The sequence below is a fragment of the Halictus rubicundus genome, chromosome 6, assembly GCF_050948215.1.
Source record: "Halictus rubicundus isolate RS-2024b chromosome 6, iyHalRubi1_principal, whole genome shotgun sequence".
Lineage (NCBI taxonomy): Eukaryota > Metazoa > Arthropoda > Insecta > Hymenoptera > Halictidae > Halictus > Halictus rubicundus.
In genome coordinates this window covers 6,436,016-6,454,720 of record NC_135154.1, presented here as the reverse complement: position 1 = coordinate 6,454,720, position 18,705 = coordinate 6,436,016, and the positions used below count along the sequence as shown (strand labels likewise).

Sequence of the window (18,705 nt, the reverse complement as noted above, 5' to 3'; positions counted from 1 at the left end):
TCACGTTCGATTGCACTCTTACGTGGCGATAGAGTTTTCAAACGAACATACCTAACTACCGATGCGCCGACATATCCCGTTTTTGCGAACCCATCTGATACCATGTAAAACCTTCGTGTTCAATGGAGTACGGTAGTTCGACCGATTGTTAGAAGCGTCATTGGAAACGTTTCGATTGAAATACTTATATTTATATGTCAATAAAATTAGCAGAACGCGCAACGCACCTCAGAAATATCTAGCTAAAGGGAAAAGAACGTTTATCAAGTGAGTAATTGTGCGTTACTTTCGGAAGACGGAACACCCGCGCGTTTCCTGAGTAACCATAAAGCGAGTTATTGCTCGAACATTTCTGAGTAAATATTTATCGTACATAATTGATTGATTCGCTTTTTATCGTTCAAATAATTTGTACAGCCAGCGATCGTTCAATTTGCGTAGTAATATTTTCTCTACGCGATTCAAAGCACTTGTCACTATTTATTTAAACCAATAGTTTAATCATTGACAAAACAGAGTTGAAGTTGTTGCTCGATGGCTAAGGTAACGTAGACGCAAAATTGATGGAACAATCCGAGTAGCACACGCCAAAAAAGTTGCAACCGTAACTCGTAACCGTGAAAACAATGTAGGATACGAGCTGAAAACATTGTAACATTTCCAAGGTTCTAAAGAATCGCGCGTATACACGCGAATATGATATTTTTAACGTTATTAGATTACGTGTTTTTTTAAATACTTTCTTCGATTTCAGTGTAGAAGTAAGCTATTTCGTTACATTATATCGGCATTAATTATTTTGTAGAAATGAGGAGAAAAAGCGAAAGAAACAAAGCAAAAGGGACTCCGGAGAAGGAAGTGGGGAAGCCAACTAGGAAATCGACGCGTAGACGAGTGAAAAGAACACATTCTACATCGCCGGAGCCAGAAAATGTAGAGGAAACAGGAAAAAGCATCAGTGGCAAAGAGACAGAGAAGAAATCAACTGCGTTTACGCACCAAAGAAAACAATTGGAAGATATGGCAGAAGACTGTAATGAAACAGTTTCATCCACGGAAACCGACGTCAAGCCACAACCTCAAGAAAACGAAGAAGACGACACCGGATCAGTTTGGAAAGTGGCAAGAGCAGACGCGTCGCCTGGCGAAATACAGAAGCTGACGTTATGCAGACAACATTATACGACAGAATCATCGTCTGATAGTTCTTTGAGTAGGAAAAAATCGAACAAGTGGCAGGAAAGTGGTGAGGGAGTTGCGGAGGAGGCTGACTCGGCAGAAGAGCAACTGGTTTCTTGTACAAGAACGCTCAGTAGCACTGAACAGCCGAACGATCCCTCCTCTTCATACCCAGGTCAGGACTCCAACGAAGAGGTAAGTGATAGCAAGGAGATCCTGCCTGAAACCACTTCAGCCAACTTGTCTGACGATAAACCAAACATAGATCAGCAAGGTGAATCAAAAGAGGCAAATATCCCGAACGAAAACGCTGATAACGAACCGATTAAGTCGAGTAGCGCACCTGCTGCGTCGGCACCTAGATCAAACGGCGAACGCTCATCCGAGGAGACGTACGATGCACCAAAGGAAGAAAAGTCTGTGGAAGATACCAGCGAAAAGTCAGCAGAACTGTTCAACAAAGAGATTACCGTCGAAAACGTACAGAAAGATACGAGCACCGATGAGGAAGAAGACGAGAACGAGAACGAGAACAAAAAAGAGAAACCTCGCGAAGTAGTAAATTCTTCGTCCGAATCGAACGACGAAGTTCAAAGCACTAGAAGTACCAGAACCAGCAGCAGAATATCCTGCACCAGTCGTAGAAAGCATCGAACCAAATATCGGGACTCGTCCAATTCCGACACGCCAGACTCGGAGGATGAACTTCCCATCAAAAGGGACATCGAAATCGATTCTTATATGCAAGAGGAGAAATTAACTGCAGAGGACTCTCATCAACCAAAAGATCGTTCCGTATCACCATCACCAAAACCGAGAAACAATACTTTGTTAAACAATGTGGAGGCGGAAGCTGAGCATGTAGAAGAGAACAACCAGAAATCGGATATTTTAAACGAGAAATCAGAATATTCTGCGACGGCAGTGGTCCAAACGGCCACTTTCAAGCCTGTGAAAGTCAACTTAAAGAGATCATTGTAAGCACACAAGTTGTGAACAACTATTTGGCAATATTATGTTAGAGAATGCATTTGTTGTAATGTTCAAAATTACGTTTCAGCTCCGCGAGAATGTTAATCGAGAAGAACGATGTGAAAAAAGAAGATACCGATACAAGTGCAAATAACGAAACACTTGTTTCAAATAAGGTTCGTCATTTCAACGGGTATCGAGTAATTTTTACAATTACACAGATGTATTCGGTAAATTAATTTGATATTGTTGATTAATAGGAAAATCACGATAACATCGAGGTAGAATCAAAGTGCGTTCCGAGAAAACGTCGATGGGGCACTGCATTGTCTACCGATACTGCCCCTTCCTTTTCAATATCTACAGACTCGCTGAAGGTAATATTCTTATTCGTTAGAAACACGAGTACGCTATTCCTGACGTTCTAATTTATCTACGAAAACATTTTACATATTTATTTTGCAGGCGTTAGTGCCAGGAGCGAGGCCTCTGTCGATAAACGAAGTCCGTCTGTCCAAGGACGATGACGAAGACAGAGATCGTTTCCGAACCAATGAAAAATGGTACAACTCTAACGAAGGGGCAAACGATAATAAATCAGATAATGAAAGTGTTACGCAGAAGAACGGTACCGCGAAAAAAGGAGACGGAAAAATCGACAATCATATAGGTAAGGTATTTAAAACAATTAAATGTTCGACTAATATGTGTTGCTCGTTTATCATATGAATTTGCACATAATTAGCAGCGCGCCGGAAAATATCGATCGTGAAGGAAACACCGCACGTAAAGTCACCTAGTCCACCGGCTACCAAGCCCACCAACATACTTCTGATCAAAAATTTGGTTCGTCCTTTCACATTGAATCAAATCAAGGAACTTCTTTCGCGTACCGGCACGATCGTTGAAAATGGTTTTTGGATGGACAGAATTAAATCGAAATGCTTTGTAGAGGTGTGTATTTGCTCAAATACATGCAACGTTGAACAGAAAGTAAATTTAACAACTAAAGAACTAATCGATGTTGTTCGACTGTCCAGTACGCAAACGAGGACCAGGCGTTCGAGACCAGGCAAGCTTTGCACGGTGTATCTTGGCCAGTTTCGAACCCGAAAAGGCTCCACGTTGAGTATGCAACCAAAGATGACATGGAATTGGCGCAGGAATTATCGAAAGATCAGTCTATTCCGAGAAAAACAGAGGCGCTTGTGTCGTCGGATTCGTGGCAGCAGGATTGGAATCGAGAGGAAAAAACAAGCACGAAGGTAAGGAAATTCGAAGGAAAAAAATCGGTATTTGCCGTACGACGTTTAAACGAGTGTTAAACCGAACAGGTGATGGTTGTTCGAGAATGGGACCTAGGCAAAGAAGACGGGCAACAACACATAAAAGAGAAGGAGCGCGAAAAGAAGGATCACGACAAAAAGAGGAGACAGAGGAGTCGGAGTCCCGCGGTGGAAGCGCATCTTCCGGCTCCGGCCCGTAAATTCAAAAAGAAAGAAGACGAGCCACCGCCGGCTAAACTTTTAGATGACCTCTTTAGGAAGACGAAAGCCACACCTTGCATATACTGGTTACCGCTTACAAACGAGCAGGTGCGTCGACGCGTCAAACAATCGAGTGGTTTTATTCCTGTAACTACTTAAAAATTACACGTATGATTGCAGATCGTCGTGAAAGAGGAAATGCGAAGGCAACATATGGCAGAACACGCGCGCAGATTAGAAGAGATGAGACGCGCGGAAAGAAATAACAGGGACGGCCGTCGCCGTCGCAGCCCAAGAAAATAGTTTTTGATCGTCCATTTTCGATAAACGTACCTTTCCTTCTCTAATGCAAACACTCCGATCTTCATCAGTTCCCTGTTCTTGAACGCGATCTCGAATCGTGGAAACACGAAACAAGAGATTTTTTTCTCTTTCTTTTTATAGACTATGAACATTGATGTCCTTATCAATTGACATTCGATTCGTTTCGTTCGCAGGCAGTTGTATCGATTAGCGTTTTTAATATGTTGCGTTGGAGATTGTTGATTTTTTTTTTCTTTATTTTTTTTTTCTCGTTGGAAAAAATTGATAAACTCCGATCATTTCGCGTTCAGACGTACCCATACGTACTATTTTTCTTTTGTATTTCAAGCCCGTGGACCGTCTATCTTCTGGTTTTCTATTCTTATGACCCAACTAGTTTCGCTGTACGAACAACCATATAGATCCACTGCATGATCCAGATTTGTTCCGCTTCCCGATTCCAGCTTTCCTGAATTTCAGCATTAAACTGTACTTCTTACAGGTCGACATTAACTATCCAACAGAGTGGCGTAATTATAGAACAAACACGATAGTGTTTTCGCATCGTCTAGGAGGCACACATCGTAGCGCGACATAGAAAACCGCGCAAAACCCTGGGAAAATCGAGGAATGAGTGAACAGAGACATACACTAGTTCGCAATACGAAACTGTCCGTATAGAATACCACGAAACGAACTTAATATTCGTGATCATATCGATTGAAAATACCGGCTTAGAAAAGAAAATGATATGAAATAATACTGAAAAAGAACATCGAAGATAGGCTAGTTGTTGGAATCAACGACGAAAGCCGTCCCAGATGACGAGACTGTGGTTTGTCGAGTGGCACGAAGAAATCAACCTACATAAGTAACCACGAGAGAATTTCTTCTCTTCTCGGATTATTCGTTTTTCTCCTCTGCTTGTAGCGTAGCCTGACTTCCTTGAGTTTAACATATACTACCATAAATTTGGTAGTAGAATGTAAAGTTTTGGTGTTTCTCGGTGGACTCGCACAGCCGGAAACATGTTTGTACATAAACTATAATTCGATATTCCATAATGTGACATGTAAAATTATCAATAAATGTAAAACACTTTAGGATATATGCAAAACTACATGTGCCGCTTACTTTTTACGAGATATTCGCGTTTGAAAAATTTGTTACTGATCCTTGAATAAGAATTTCGGAAGATCGTAATCTACAGAAAAGAGAATACTTTATACGGAGAATACTAATCGAACTGATTCCTTACTTACGTTCATCGTATCGTCGTCAGTTCCTCAAAACATATGGCTATCGCAAACATGTAATTCAAAGGCCCTCTCAACGAAGAAAATGCGCGACGGGCAACAAGCTGGAATCAAGTTTGTGGGCATGGTCGCAAGTAAAGAGAATAATGTCTACGTAAACTTACTCGATCTTTATTTATATTAACCTTATTAATGCTAACGTTGTAATTGCTTTAATTTACAAAATTCACGAATTACAAGATGTGTGCATGTCAGCTATTAATTAAAAAATATTTCACAGTCACGAATATCATTGATAGAAAAAGAAAGAGAAAGAAACAAATGGACAAAAAAAAAGGAACAAAAATTTCAAGTTCGCCATTGGAATTAATGACCAGTTTGTACACTATGTATCTTTCTGCTATTAAACTAAACTTACCAACGTTACTTTCGAGAAATGCTTTTTCCACGATTCAAACTAAACTTGGTAACGTAATGTACACATGATTTAATACTTTTTTTCGCAACTATTAACCTACAAGCTCAATCGAAAGAAGAAAAAATCATAACGTTTACGAGACTGTACGAAATCTATCCTTTGTGGTCCATCGCACTAGTTTTCATGTTTTCATGCGACTGATATTCTTGAAAGAATATACATTCGAATAGGAATTTCTTCGCATTTGCAAATGATTGTTCCGGCATATCACGATACATTCAGTTTACAAAATAACGCCAAAGCATTAGACTACAAAAGATTCGTACCACAAACGTGGTAGAAAATGCGTATATACGTTACAATTACAATTTATGATCCAGAAATTTATGAAATACTTGGCGACTTGAATACATACGACAAAAAATGTTTTGTTATTTACACTGTAGACTGGTATTTTTAATTACGCACTTACGATATACAGTATCCTTAATTATTAAACGTTACATCTGGATTACATAATTCGTTTGTAACATGTATAAACGTATCTTTGTAACTTCGATACGTGTACCACCACATTATCAAAAGGACACGTATCAGAGCATATTTCAACGGTGACCGTATCGATCAATTCGTGCCATTTTCAGGTAACAAAAACTGAATTAATGACCTGATTCAAAGCTTTTATACACGTGTTTCGATGAGACAAAAAATTAATTATTTGTCACACTACGTTACCATACAGGTTTTTCAAATATTGATCAATTAGAACAAGCTTCTGTACAAATGCCTGTTACATCATCGTTTTCTAACGTCTTGTAGAAACCTGTAAACCTGTATGGGATAGTAAATAGTAATCGAGATCCGAATAGTGCCGATAAAAAGAATTCAAAGATGCACATAAAATTATTGGTTCTTTTTCCTTTGATGTAAAATTCTCGTGCATAAAAAGAGCTCGTACAACTATCACCCACGTTAGTTGTTATTTACTCATACCACATTCACTTTATTTCAATAAGTATCATTCGCTGATACATTAATCGACCTTGACGACGCTGTAAATTCTGCGCACGAACCAAAAGCAGGCAAAGAAGCCGATCGAACCTGTTCAATAAATAAGCATAGTAACATTTTCCTACTAAATATTCGAATTTATATTAATAAGGTGAACCGTGTTACCTGTCAGCAGGAAGAATAAGTAGACCATAATGCAAGTATAGCCAAAATAGAGGAACGTAGACGTAGCATCTTCTATGTCCAATTTAGTCATGAAGAAATGTATACAGTACATTAATAAATAAAAAGCGGTGAAGCCAGATGTCAAGAAACTGCGCCACCACCAATGGTAATCCTGAGAGAAAAAAAAAAGTGATTTACGTTCATTATATATGTTCATCGTCATTCATTATATATAACAAATTATTTTTTATAGCTGTCTCGAACAGTGATCGATTTACCTCCGCGCAAAGATGGAAATAGCAAAGTAAAATCGTCGTTTCCGAGCATGTGATAACAAGAATAAGAAATACCAAGAAAAGAAATCCAAACATATAATATACTTGGCTCGACCTAAAAAAAAGATTGATCTGTATAGATACATTAAAAAAATGCTAAACATCGCGATTACATTTCTTTCGTTTTTCATATTAAGAAAGGAGAAAATAATAAGTGTATGCTTACCATAAGGAATTGAGTATAAAGAATAATTGTATAAATATACACCCAAATGGTAGTACTCCTCCCATTACAATACCGGGTATTGGTTGTGTATAAAAACTTTGTTCCGGTATTTGTCTGGGAATTTGATTGGTTCTTACAGGATGCTCCAAAGACTGAAATCAAATTCAAATATGAGCCAAGTCGATCGTTGTCAAACGCGAAAGAATTAGACTAGAATTTCTTTATTTTGTGGAAAACGAAAGATAGAGGGAGTGCATTTACTCTTTTTCTAAAGCCGGTATAACCACCGATGAATGTCAATGGTAGCGATACTCCGAACCAAAGAGCCAAAAGAGCGATAAGAGTACTGAATGGTACAGCGGCTGAACTTCCATTTGCCCAGAAAATCAAGTTCATTACAAAGAATAAACTGAACACGATTCTGTAAAAAAAAACAAATGGTATATAAATCAACATTTCGGTAATGTGAGATCAAGTCTTAGTTACTCGTTGTATCGATTAAATCGGTTCAATGTATTTGATTACCCTGGACTCAGCATGGATGTAAGCAATACGTTTGATTTCCATTTTTCTCCACCGAAGCTCTTATATATTCTGGTGGATACGTAGCCGGCAATGATTCCGAGACAAACGAACAAGACCATGGCGCAAGTCATTAATGCTCCTCTATTAGCCGGAGACAAGAATCCCAAGCAAGCAAACGCTGTGAAAACCAGAAAAATTCTAATCCATTTTCTGGACGACTCGGAAACACGAACCGATAGATATATAGAAATAACAAAAACTACCAAGTGTTACAAGAGTCATGCAGAATACTTGTACGCCAGAGCCAAGTAAAACGGAGAGTAACATTCCCTTGCGAGGAGGTCGAAACACGTCACCGTGGACCAATTTCCAGCCAAACTCTTCCTGTGCGTCTTCTCCTGATTCTATCTGGAAACAGGCTTGGCTATATTATTGCAATAATGCTACTACCTCTGGGAAAAAATATTCGATCGAAATCATTGCTGGACCGATACCAACTGAACGACATTTTTTTTAATGTACCTGATTATATCTTGCAATGTCCTTGTGCAATGTTCGAAGCATTATCATAGCAACCATACCAGAAAGGAACAGAACGATTATCAATGAATTAAGAATACTGAACCACTGGATATTTGTGTGTGGCATGGATTCTAGAATGTAGTCCCATCTGGACGACCATTTGATCGTACTATTCGGCTGGAATCGAAATCGAGAATATTAGAAATCTTTTCTATATGTCGCAAACCGAAAAGTTCACATTATCGTGCGATAGCTTACGTGAAACGTCACGGAATACGTATAGGTGACAGGTAAAACTTGGCCATTAGGAAGCGGATCGTACGGTATTTCTAGAGGTTCTTTACTGTCGCAATTGGGAGTATTGCCGTGCTTAATACTGCGAGGAATCACTTTAACAGCTATTAAAAGTACAGAATCAAATTTAAAGAAAACGTAACGTTACAAATATACGTAGATGTACTATACAAGCAGAAAATGTTAATGTTCTCACAAATTATTCGTCCGCCATTTTCTTTAAACGTAGAACCCCACTCTTCGTCGGCACCGCTGTGGTATTCGATTATAAGGTCCACATGATTAAACAGGTAGTACGTGTTCCTTTTGTTATACGCGACCTAACAAAACAAAATCATATTAATCTTAATGACATAAATTTACTTTTTAAGCAAAAAGAATGCAATTTTAATAATGTACAGATTATATAGTGTAGTGGGTCACAATGTATGCTCACATTAATGCTACAAGTATCTTGTTGAGATCGTAGTTCTCTAGAAAAGCAGCCCATTGAAAATCCGGTACTACAAAACTGTCGACCGTCTTCTAACTGATAACACCAGGTAACTGGCATGTTGTCTGCAAAAGAAAAGTATAGTTATACACTGCTCGTTTTGCTCTTTTGTTTGTGTTTGCTTTCAGTATCGTACCAACTATCCAATGATGTTGATAGTTAAAGGCCATGCCTTTCTTTAAAAATTCTAACTTTTCCTCTGATTCTTTCACTCCACCTACGTACGTTTTCTCACAAGCAACGTCGCATTGTACATTTTTCAAGAACGATATCTAAAAGCATAGACAGGTTCTATATATTTCCTTTTTGACTTTAATGACAAAATCTTGTGTGTATACCTTATAAGGGGAAGGCCTTATACGTTCGCCGAAAACAACCTGTCCTAAATTTTCAACAGGACTCTGACTTTCGTCAGAAGCACAAAAATCAAAGCTGAAACAATTTTGTTGAGTTAATTTTGAACTCCATAAAAGAGAATAATAAAACTGTTTTGACAATAGTACAAATAAGAAACTTACTGATGATATTCGTACGGGATCACGTATTTTTCCGTGTTTAAACGATTAACGTATAGCTTAACTTCAGACTGAAAAGAATAAAAATGATATTTAGCACAAAAAACATGTTACACGTCACGGAAATTACTATGACAAATGAACACAAAGTCGTTTCCAGGCCTAAAAGATATTGGTAAAGATTACGAAGACGAAATACGTGTCGTAGAATTTTGATGAAACCTTTGTGTAGCTTGATTTTGGTCCTGTAATTGATATGTAATAAAGAGCCACGTCGTAAGGTGTTTGGAATTGGTCCATAATTAGTCGGCATAAAATACGTATAAAATCATAATCGATACTAGTTTCTTGTTGACATCGATTCCCGACAAATTCTAAGCAATTCGGAAGAGACAATAAAAGGGGAAAAGAACGAAATGAAGGAATTACGGGGCCATAACCAATTATGTATAACAAAGTTTCGATGATAATCCGAGATACGCACTTTGCACGACTTTGAAGTTTCGCCGATTTTACAATAATTGACAGGCGCTAGGCCTGGCAAATAGAAGGCCTGGCTGCTCTGAATTATGCATAACACAGACATCAACCACACTAAAGTTATTCTTGCCATTGTATTGCTATTGTTCTTTCTTATTATTTCCCTAACGTGAAAAACATCGGACACTACACTGCCATGATACACGTCATCGACAAACATTACACACAGATTGCCAAGCACCTTTTCCGCGTGGCAATTTCATACACGCTGACGCTAGCGCAGTCTTGCGAATTCGATGATTTTCATCGATACCAATATCAGCCAATACCAATTACCTAATTCAAAATTTCGTTCGTCCTTTTCATTATTCCGTCATACCTGCCACTATTTAAACGCTCGTTTGGTCATATGTCTCAAATCTTTAAATTATTCATAATTATATTTCGTCTCGGATTATGCAGTATTTAAATTATAGTTTGCAACTTACGTCATTCTTTTATGCTCTTGGTGTTTTTGTCGTTCATGTTATAAAGCGGGAATAGTTATAAATTTTGAGCTTTGCCGTAACTAATCGATCGAATCACAATTAAAAATGTTTGTATTATGCAAGAAAAATTTCATTATACTTATTAATCGCTTCCTGTACGTGCAGTTTTTCTTTTTTAAATCTACAAATATTTTCATTTTTTCTAGTTACAAGTTACCAACTTGTGAAAGAAAATTTTTGAATTGATAAAACCCTGCGATTCGTCTATCGATAATACTAAATATATTAATTTTTCTAATATATGTACACAATGTGTTTTCATGTAAAATCCCTAGAATGTAGATTTATTGTAAATCTCCATAATAAAGTCTTGGGGATTTTTTAAAAAATTTGATTATTATAGCTGTAAATGGGGGTAAACAAATGAAAGAAACATAATTTCAGGTATAAAATGCGGTGAAAATTTTTGTTTAACAGTCGTTACAAAGAGAATAGGCTTAAATTGTTTCATTCACATGCCATCGGATAACAGTTTTCTTTTTTATTATCTTACAAATGTGATATCTGTTCAATTTTTTCGGAATGTTCCACTAGACCGGTCGCATTAAAAATATCACGAAGCAATGACCAATCATTTGAATAATTTTTGCGCGATCGTAATAAATAGTTATATTCCTCCGAAGTCACAGACCCCGTGCTTTTCACTTTTACTCGTTACGGTATCGAATAAAAATAATAAACATTTCTTGTAATAGTCCGTATCATACGGCATACGAGTACGATATACGATATACGATATAGGATATACGATATACGATCAGCAAATGGTATAGCGCACGTACGATCCCAAAATGTGGAAATTTGTAATGAGAATATCGTTAAAAAAGTAGCCCTTTCGAGAATTTCTTACAGTTTATTCAGCTTAATATTATTCATTTTCCGAGTAATCAGATGAAGTTTTAATCTATCCCGGATATCTAGCTCGTATTATGCAACGGTAATTCCAGCTGTTTGGAGGTAGGTTCTCAGATGATTCGCATTAGGTTCCGGAATTTGACCGAGAAGATTAGGCAACTGTCCTGGCGATAATCTTCCTAGACCTTGTGCTAAGTGCAGCCTCACATCGCCGATAGCTAGAACAATTAAAATACAGATAAAAAAACCGAACACGAGCAAACGTGAAGATGGACTTTTGGAAATGCATCTGGTACCTTCTAAAGGATCCTTTGCAAGTGTTTTCGCACATACAAGTTGATTATATCCTACTTGATATCCAGGCACAGTTTCGATCTCTGGGATCAGATCGTCTTCGGGCACTGTGCTTTGATCCTGCGGCAGTTCAAAGAACTCCACTAATGCCGCTAATATGCGCGGATAATACGTACTATACGTGCTTTCTAACATCGCTGGACAGTCGATCAGTAAATTTGAAATTCCGACTGCTGTCACTTTTCGTTCGATATCGCCCGATATCTTTTGCATATCAGCTAGTAATACACGTTCCACGACCATACCGAACATCCTGCCATAGAAAAGACAATTATGGTCTAACTATACTATACAATACAAAACAGATTGATTACACATAGATATCTATAGTTGCGTAAATGCTCATAAGTAGTGTTTGGATAATGATCACTGAAACGTACTGAGGTTGTATCTGATCGATGATTGTAATTAAATTACTTGCACCGTATCTGATGATATAGTACGCGAAAAACACAATCAGACCCTTCACGAATTTTGTTGTCTTGGACGACGAAAGTCTTTGAAAGAACAATACGAAAATTTGTTTCATGTATGGTTCTAATACATTTCTGAAAAAAAACGTCTTTCCTTTGAAATAGTTCAACGAGAAAGATGTATCTTCGTACGAACAGACTTACGGCGCGAAGTGTTCTATGATACTTTGCAGCAATAGAAAGCCCTCGTGATCGTTCACTTTCGAAGCGAGCAGCTTTTGAAATACTCCTAACAAGCCGCTCATTTTTTCTTGCGCAACAATATGATGAGCACCATGGCTAATGAATGCTCTCAGCAATCGGTTCAAAGGATGGATGTTCGCTTGACGCTCGAACAGTACCGACGATAAAAGACAAGGGAATAGAGCCAAGTATGGCTCTGGTATGTCCGGAGTTGTTCGTAATTCCAAAAGCAAGGCAAGAATTTGAAAAACATATGGTACGAATTCTGAAACAGTTTTCCGTTTTAACAATTATTACGTTTCGGTTCCAATGGTATCGGACAAGATTGTTTACCCAATACATCTTGCTGTAAAATGCCTTGAAAAATCGGGAACAACGCCTCCTCGAACGAGGAAACCGCTACCGGGTTCGCCTTGCAAACAATCCTGAAAATTATAATAACGGTGGTTGAATTATCGAATAGAGTAATCTACGCTTTGTCTTACATATGTGTCATATTTCTAGCAATGATCTTACTTAATTGACAACGCAAAAATTTCAAACAGATAATGATTGAAATTAGGACGACTAGGATTTCTAGATACAACAGCGAGTTTTTCTGTAAGTTTCGGCAAGAGATCCACTAAGAATGGCACCACGATCACTTGTAGGGTTGCGAACGATCGCATGATAGCTTTCATTACGTATTCGTTCTCTTCCGACCCAGGCATGTTTAAACATGCAAATAGATTTTTCAACAGTTCCGCTGCCAAATTCATCAAATCCTTTCCTTTAACTCTGTAAATCAATAGTTAAATTATGATAAAAAATATACGACGACATCGATTCGTATACACATAATGAATCGAATCGGTTCTCTTACATGTGCGTATTATCCGGCCCTCTCAGAGCAAGTATTTTCTCAATCGCACAGGCAGCGTACGTGTGAACAACGATATTCGTAGCACTCAAATGTCTGATTAATTGTGGTAAACTACTAACGACCATTTCTTTCGGTAATATCGATCTGAATGTCATTATAAATTTGATCGCATCCGCTTTAAGTACTGGGAATTCGTTCACTGAAATCAATCGTTTAAAACTGCACGTTTAGAACCATATATGACATCCAAGATTTCTACATGCTCGATTGCAATTTTTTGTACCATTTTGTTTAAGCAATTCAGGTTCAATGTGCTGCATTGCAAATTGGGGTAAAGGAACAAGTTCGCTGCTTTGAGTAACACCATGTTTCTGAGTTTGACCTTTACTCGCACTACTGGTTATTAGATAAATCGCAGCATCTTTGCTTCGCCAATTTTCAGCAGGTTTGGCTGCATAATTTTGTAGCATTACCTAAAATGCGAAGGTAAAACTAATAAATAATACAAGAAATTACAACGCGATATTACATTAATTCGATACTACCTGTATGTACGCGCCGAAAATTTCCATTATTTTTGCTTCGAAATATTTCGAAAGTACTTTCACCAAATCGCATGCAGCCCTTCTTCTCGTGTCCACGTCGCTGCCTTCGATATCTCGTCTAATGTATTCTTCTGGATTATCTTCGAACAGCTCGTTATCCGATTCTATTGAATAGTAAAGATTTGTCTTACTATAAATGAATCGTATTCGACGATTAGAGGAACTCGAAATGTATGCTTTGAATTCTACATTTCATAATTACCTCTGAATTCCATATTGGGTATTATAACTTTTTCGCAAATACTACTTAAAGTAGTCGGATCTTCGAAGAGATTCCTGTATTGCGCACGATCTGCCACTGTCGCTAAAAACTGTAAGGCATTCGAGACTAACTGCAAAAAATACGAAACAGTTTTTTTTCATTAGAGTAATTTTTCAATCTCATATATATATAGAGCTATTTCCAGGTCACGTACAGCATCGTATTTTGGTTGCTGCCCCGTTGACGTTAGCAAATTCCACACCGCAGTCACAAATTCTGGTAAATACGGTTGAAATTCTTCGTCGTACTTCTGTGCATAAAGGCCAATATTATCACAGACTTGTGATTGTAATTCTTCGATTACTCCTGCCTCCTCTTCGCTCTAAAAGTATATCAATTATTGTACCACGGATTTACTACTGCAGAGAACAGTTTAATAACAAATTTATAGGTAACGGTACCGAAACTTGTAGCGAGGGAACATTGGTATTTAATAAAATATGAAAATTCTTCATCCAGACAGCCATATTATCTTCAAAAAATTCTGGCAAGTCCTGAAAATAAGACAGGTATTGTTTGATTAAATTAGAAATCGTAAAAATATTGTCTATCAACGATTTGTACATTGTTTTGCTTACCTGAAAGTTAAGAGAGTAAAACACCTTTGACAGAATCACCAATGAACTATATACCACTTTTAGAGCATCTACATTATGTGCATGAACTTCTGTTAAATTCATAGTAGCCTATACAAAAAAAAATCACAAATTTAGAAACAACATATATGCAACATAGCATTTCATGTTAAACACAAAATACTTACGACAAAGAGATCGGTTAAAGGTTTAGCAAACTGATCCAGCACAAACTTTATTTCTGTCCAGAGACTCTGACTTTTGAACTCGTATCTGTACCTTTTGAACAAAGAATGTGCAGTGTGCAAGACACCATTAATAATATGAAAATCTCCAGTATTAAATTTTTCAACCATTTGGTCTATAAGCTCTGGCCATTTATTTGGGAAGTCGTACTTCCCGATAATAGAAACGGCATCGGACAACTGTTTCTGAATCGAATCGGGGGAGTGCAACATTAAATTAATGATCAGCACTTTAATTGCTTTCCTATCTTGTGGATGTATGCGATCCACAGAATCTTCTTCCTGTATGTACATAATCAAATCAATCTTAGTACGTTCAATTGAGTAAGCATCAAAGTCAGAAATAATGGAAACAACTTACCACTTTCCAATTACGTTTAACATAATTCTTGAAAGCAACTGCTCCAGCAATTCTAATGGTTATGTCGATTTCAGACTTCTCTGCAAGATGCAGAAGAAGCAGCGGATAATTTAGATTTACTTCAACAGATTGTAAAAACTTTTCAGCTGAAATGTTAAAGGATACAAGTGAACAACAGTATTAAAAATTAAATTGATACGTCTATATTTATAATAATCTTATTACAGGGAAATTAGCATAGCGTAATAAAAACTGAAAGAAAAGAATAGTAGTGCTACTTGCTGATACTCGCGAAACAAAGTTCTTCGAAAGATGTATTTTCTGAATTGTAAATAATAAATCCGCATTGTAAACAAACGAAGAAAATACTACTTTTATGAAACTATGGATAATTTATCGTGTTCCGACGATTGCACATAAAGGTTTACAACGGTTTGAATAACACACTTCTTCAAATAATTGAGGTTATATTCACCTGGCCGTCTGACATTTATGTCTGGACTAAGTGTATGTTTTAAATATTCGCTAAGTGTGAGCAAATTATCATCCGTAAGCTCCATGTCGACCTATCTTAAAAGTAATATGTTCCTTCAACTCTAAAAATATTAAATCTTTACAAAAGTACGGTTGAATATAGCCGGACACCGGCTTTCTATAAATTCAATTTTCTAACTAACGACCGTCGCCGTTTGGCGCTTTGCTCAACACTGCTCAACACAACTCAACTCAACAGTTCACGCGGGAATACATTTCGTTGAATCAACTTGGGAAAATAACAGTAGTTTCCAAGAAACGGAAATACAACGCTCTATGGTTGTATTACCGCGTGTACAATAAAGTTAACGTCGTAACTCAGAGACCGGAACGACTTTATTTTTAAATATATTTTTGCGCGGTTCTCTTCCGATTCAGCTCGTCCTTCAATTCCGTTGATGTCTGTTGCGCAATCCTAATTTTTTGTACCTTCTTGTCAGTATTTTTACTATTATTTAACCTACACATAAAATTTAACCAAAAAAGAGATGACATGTAAGACAATGTAAAAATTTAGAAATTTTTTTATTATTGTTCTCACATTATATCGTTCAACAAAGCATCAATTTCCAATTTTTCTTTTGCTTGCCCGTCAGAGATCGAACTATTTAAACCATTTTCCACTTCCAAACATTCTAGTTCTTTAATTCGCATTGAGAATTCATGTTGCATTTTTTCAAATTCTTGTTTGTACCATTCGATATCCTTCAATAATTTTGTGGAAGACTGTACATCACAAAAATAAATCATTTGTTATCAATTAGTGATTTGAACCGAATGCAACATTGAAGATACATAAGTACGTGTAACCGAACTTACATATTCCGTATATGCACTCAAAAAGTACTCCGCGTTGTTTGTTAATCTTTCCCAGAAATTATGGCTAGAAAAGATCAAACATTCATTTTCGCGAGTTTCTTAAATTCTTATAAACAATGATTGCACAAACACAAGCAATCCGCTAATCTCCTACAGAGAGCAACAACAGAGAATTATTAATTACACCTATACCATACTCTCTCTGATATCGATTTTTTAAATTCTTCTTCCAACGCATCTGCTGCTTTCGCCGCTTCGATAGTTTTCTGTCTCAGACGGTCTTCCCGTTTCTCTAATTCATTATATTTGATTTGTTTCAACGAAGTGCTCACTTGCAACATCGAAATTGACGATTCGAAATCATACAGGCTTCGCTTGTGTTCACTGATCGTACTGTTCAACTCTTTGCATTTGGAAAGCTTTAAATATAAAGAATAAGTTCATATATAACTAAAACATTGTGGATATGTCGAACTCGTACTTGTTTCGATAAAAAGTTAGGACAATCTGCACGTGTTTCGTTTTCTTCGCATGGTTTTCCGTTTTCTCCAAATTCCATGATTATTAGTAAATACTTTTATGATCTTTAAACTTTTAAAAAACACGAAGAACCACGAACAAGGTACGTTAATAGACCAATCACCCGATATATTTTTCTGTCATACGTTCGTGGGGCGTTCCAGAACTGTCCAGAATCCCGTTACCATTTTCATATCGCACTCGACGTTACCGACAACTCATGAATCTGGGCATATTAGTGAGAATCGAGTATCTTGTACACATATTCCATTCCTACTACAAATGTGTAACAGAGAGGAAATGAGAGTACTCACGCCCGGGGTTTCAGCGTTCCCACTTTTGTGACATCGCCTTTTTAGCATGGAACAGAACCTGGGCAACTTTTAGCGTGGAACAGAACCTGGGTACCAAATATCTCGTTTTCTTCAATTATCTCTTTTAGATAAATGAAACACCCTGTATATTGTAATCATTTCTCTAATTCTGTTATGCGTACTACTTTGGCAAGATCAAACAGATCTGTATACAGAAATGTACCGGTGCACACCTGGTTGTCTTTTACAGGCGCGCTGCAAACGCTATCCGCCATTGCCGTTCACGTGAGAGAGAGAGAGAGAGAGAGAGAGAGAGAGAGAGAGAGAACGAACGAAACAAATAAATAAATGATAATAATTTGTCATTAACAAAATATACCTTACACATTTAGAATGTTCCAAACATGTCGAACAATCGAGGAACGTTTCAACAGGCAGTCATTGATTAAAACAACTGCGTCATCGGTAGAATGCTATTTACAAATATGAAACTATTTATCATTCCAAATACGAGCCGAGTGTAATTTAGAATTTTAATATATGCGCGTCACGGACTATACGCGACGAATCTTTGGGATATACATAATATAATGCTTGGTCCTTCATTCGAAATGTTCCTTAGTCCAGCAGTATCGCGGGAGACCGGCAATGGGTCGCTTCGGACCCAGTTTAAGATTTCCACGGATCGTCTATGCACACATTTTGTACAGAATAATTCGTTCTTCGTACAATTTCAGAAAATATAGGAAGATCGCACTAATAAAAATCAACAAACCCCATTTTTTTTGTGTTTGCAAATAAATGCTCGAAACTCGAAGGCTCTAAGAATTTCTTGATTCGATCGACTTACCGCAGTTATATTTCGGGATAAACCACTGAATCACATGGTTTCGTCACGATATCGTCGTTGATAAGAACGCCAATGTAGTCTTTGAAATCAGAGAAAAATGCGAATGTATCTTATTTTCAAAAATCAGTCGAAACCCGTCGTCTTCTAGGCAAGCGTCATAAATGAAAAATAGAGAGAGAGAGAGAGAGAGAAAAAAGTTGTCAAACTCGAAAGGTTCAAGTCGAA

At 37.3% G+C, this 18,705-nt stretch overlaps 4 protein-coding genes across 6 annotated transcripts; 1 reads left to right on the top strand and 3 right to left on the bottom strand.

Annotated features, from left to right (window-relative positions):
• Positions 1-84: 84 nt before the first annotated feature.
• On the top strand, positions 85-5,623 carry Acn (apoptotic chromatin condensation inducer acinus). 3 transcript variants are annotated; one of them, XM_076789641.1, is made up of 9 exons: positions 85-267; positions 806-2,156; positions 2,240-2,327; positions 2,412-2,528; positions 2,617-2,821; positions 2,900-3,105; positions 3,192-3,416; positions 3,486-3,746; positions 3,819-5,623. In XM_076789641.1, the coding sequence occupies exons 2-9, from the start codon at positions 808-810 to the stop codon at positions 3,939-3,941; spliced, it is 2,574 nt and encodes an 857-aa protein (XP_076645756.1). In that variant the 5' UTR covers positions 85-267; positions 806-807; the 3' UTR covers positions 3,942-5,623. The 3 variants fall into 3 exon arrangements, with proteins under 3 accessions (XP_076645756.1, XP_076645754.1, XP_076645755.1); XM_076789639.1 differs by having other exon boundaries at positions 86-267; positions 2,897-3,105; XM_076789640.1 differs by lacking the exon at positions 85-267 and adding an exon at positions 375-543 and having other exon boundaries at positions 2,897-3,105.
• Positions 5,347-10,391, bottom strand: Tm9sf2 (transmembrane 9 superfamily protein member 2). The gene is made up of 15 exons (XM_076789643.1): positions 10,126-10,391; positions 9,645-9,712; positions 9,465-9,558; positions 9,263-9,398; positions 9,070-9,191; positions 8,830-8,953; positions 8,598-8,737; positions 8,340-8,516; positions 8,081-8,225; positions 7,818-7,995; positions 7,554-7,713; positions 7,293-7,444; positions 7,070-7,181; positions 6,792-6,963; positions 5,347-6,716 (listed from the first exon to the last, which is right to left on the bottom strand). The coding sequence occupies exons 1-15, from the start codon at positions 10,339-10,341 to the stop codon at positions 6,649-6,651; spliced, it is 2,064 nt and encodes a 687-aa protein (XP_076645758.1). The 5' UTR covers positions 10,342-10,391; the 3' UTR covers positions 5,347-6,648.
• Positions 10,392-11,259: 868 nt separating this feature from the next.
• Positions 11,260-16,059, bottom strand: Cse1 (chromosome segregation 1). The gene is made up of 16 exons (XM_076789644.1): positions 15,920-16,059; positions 15,445-15,590; positions 15,027-15,365; positions 14,842-14,949; positions 14,665-14,757; positions 14,418-14,585; positions 14,204-14,333; positions 13,942-14,105; positions 13,680-13,869; positions 13,397-13,595; positions 13,051-13,311; positions 12,868-12,959; positions 12,496-12,799; positions 12,259-12,426; positions 11,821-12,131; positions 11,260-11,742 (listed from the first exon to the last, which is right to left on the bottom strand). The coding sequence occupies exons 1-16, from the start codon at positions 16,002-16,004 to the stop codon at positions 11,597-11,599; spliced, it is 2,904 nt and encodes a 967-aa protein (XP_076645759.1). The 5' UTR covers positions 16,005-16,059; the 3' UTR covers positions 11,260-11,596.
• A 241-nt stretch (positions 16,060-16,300) lies between these two features.
• Positions 16,301-17,632, bottom strand: LOC143355124 (uncharacterized). Its single transcript, XM_076789659.1, has 5 exons — positions 17,279-17,632; positions 16,990-17,216; positions 16,798-16,861; positions 16,520-16,704; positions 16,301-16,438 (listed from the first exon to the last, which is right to left on the bottom strand). The coding sequence occupies exons 1-5, from the start codon at positions 17,354-17,356 to the stop codon at positions 16,321-16,323; spliced, it is 672 nt and encodes a 223-aa protein (XP_076645774.1). The 5' UTR covers positions 17,357-17,632; the 3' UTR covers positions 16,301-16,320.
• Between the last annotated feature and the right edge of the window lie 1,073 nt (positions 17,633-18,705).

Bases quoted from the DNA above. Each gene is read 5' to 3' on its own strand.
- Acn (XM_076789639.1), top strand. From the start codon at position 808: ATGAGGAGAAAAAGCGAAAGAAACAAAGCAAAAGGGACTCCGGAGAAG. The intron at 3,106-3,191 runs GTGTGTATTTGC...TCGACTGTCCAG, and splicing joins AATCGAAATGCTTTGTAGAG to TACGCAAACGAGGACCAGGC. The intron at 3,747-3,818 runs GTGCGTCGACGC...GTATGATTGCAG, and splicing joins TACCGCTTACAAACGAGCAG to ATCGTCGTGAAAGAGGAAAT.
- Tm9sf2 (XM_076789643.1), bottom strand. From the start codon at position 10,341: ATGTTTGTCGATGACGTGTATCATGGCAGTGTAGTGTCCGATGTTTTT. The intron at 9,713-10,125 runs GTGCGTATCTCG...TATTCTTTTCAG, and splicing joins AAACTTCAAAGTCGTGCAAA to TCTGAAGTTAAGCTATACGT. The intron at 8,738-8,829 runs GTGAGAACATTA...TACTTTTAATAG, and splicing joins AAATGGCGGACGAATAATTT to CTGTTAAAGTGATTCCTCGC.
- Cse1 (XM_076789644.1), bottom strand. From the start codon at position 16,004: ATGGAGCTTACGGATGATAATTTGCTCACACTTAGCGAATATTTAAAA. The intron at 13,596-13,679 runs GTACAAAAAATT...GATTGATTTCAG, and splicing joins TGAATTGCTTAAACAAAATG to TGAACGAATTCCCAGTACTT. The intron at 12,132-12,258 runs GTACGTTTCAGT...TTTCTATGGCAG, and splicing joins ATCGATCAGATACAACCTCA to GATGTTCGGTATGGTCGTGG.
- LOC143355124 (XM_076789659.1), bottom strand. From the start codon at position 17,356: ATGGAATTTGGAGAAAACGGAAAACCATGCGAAGAAAACGAAACACGT. The intron at 17,217-17,278 runs GTACGAGTTCGA...TTATATTTAAAG, and splicing joins CTAACTTTTTATCGAAACAA to CTTTCCAAATGCAAAGAGTT. The intron at 16,862-16,989 runs GTATAGGTGTAA...GATCTTTTCTAG, and splicing joins TCGATATCAGAGAGAGTATG to CCATAATTTCTGGGAAAGAT.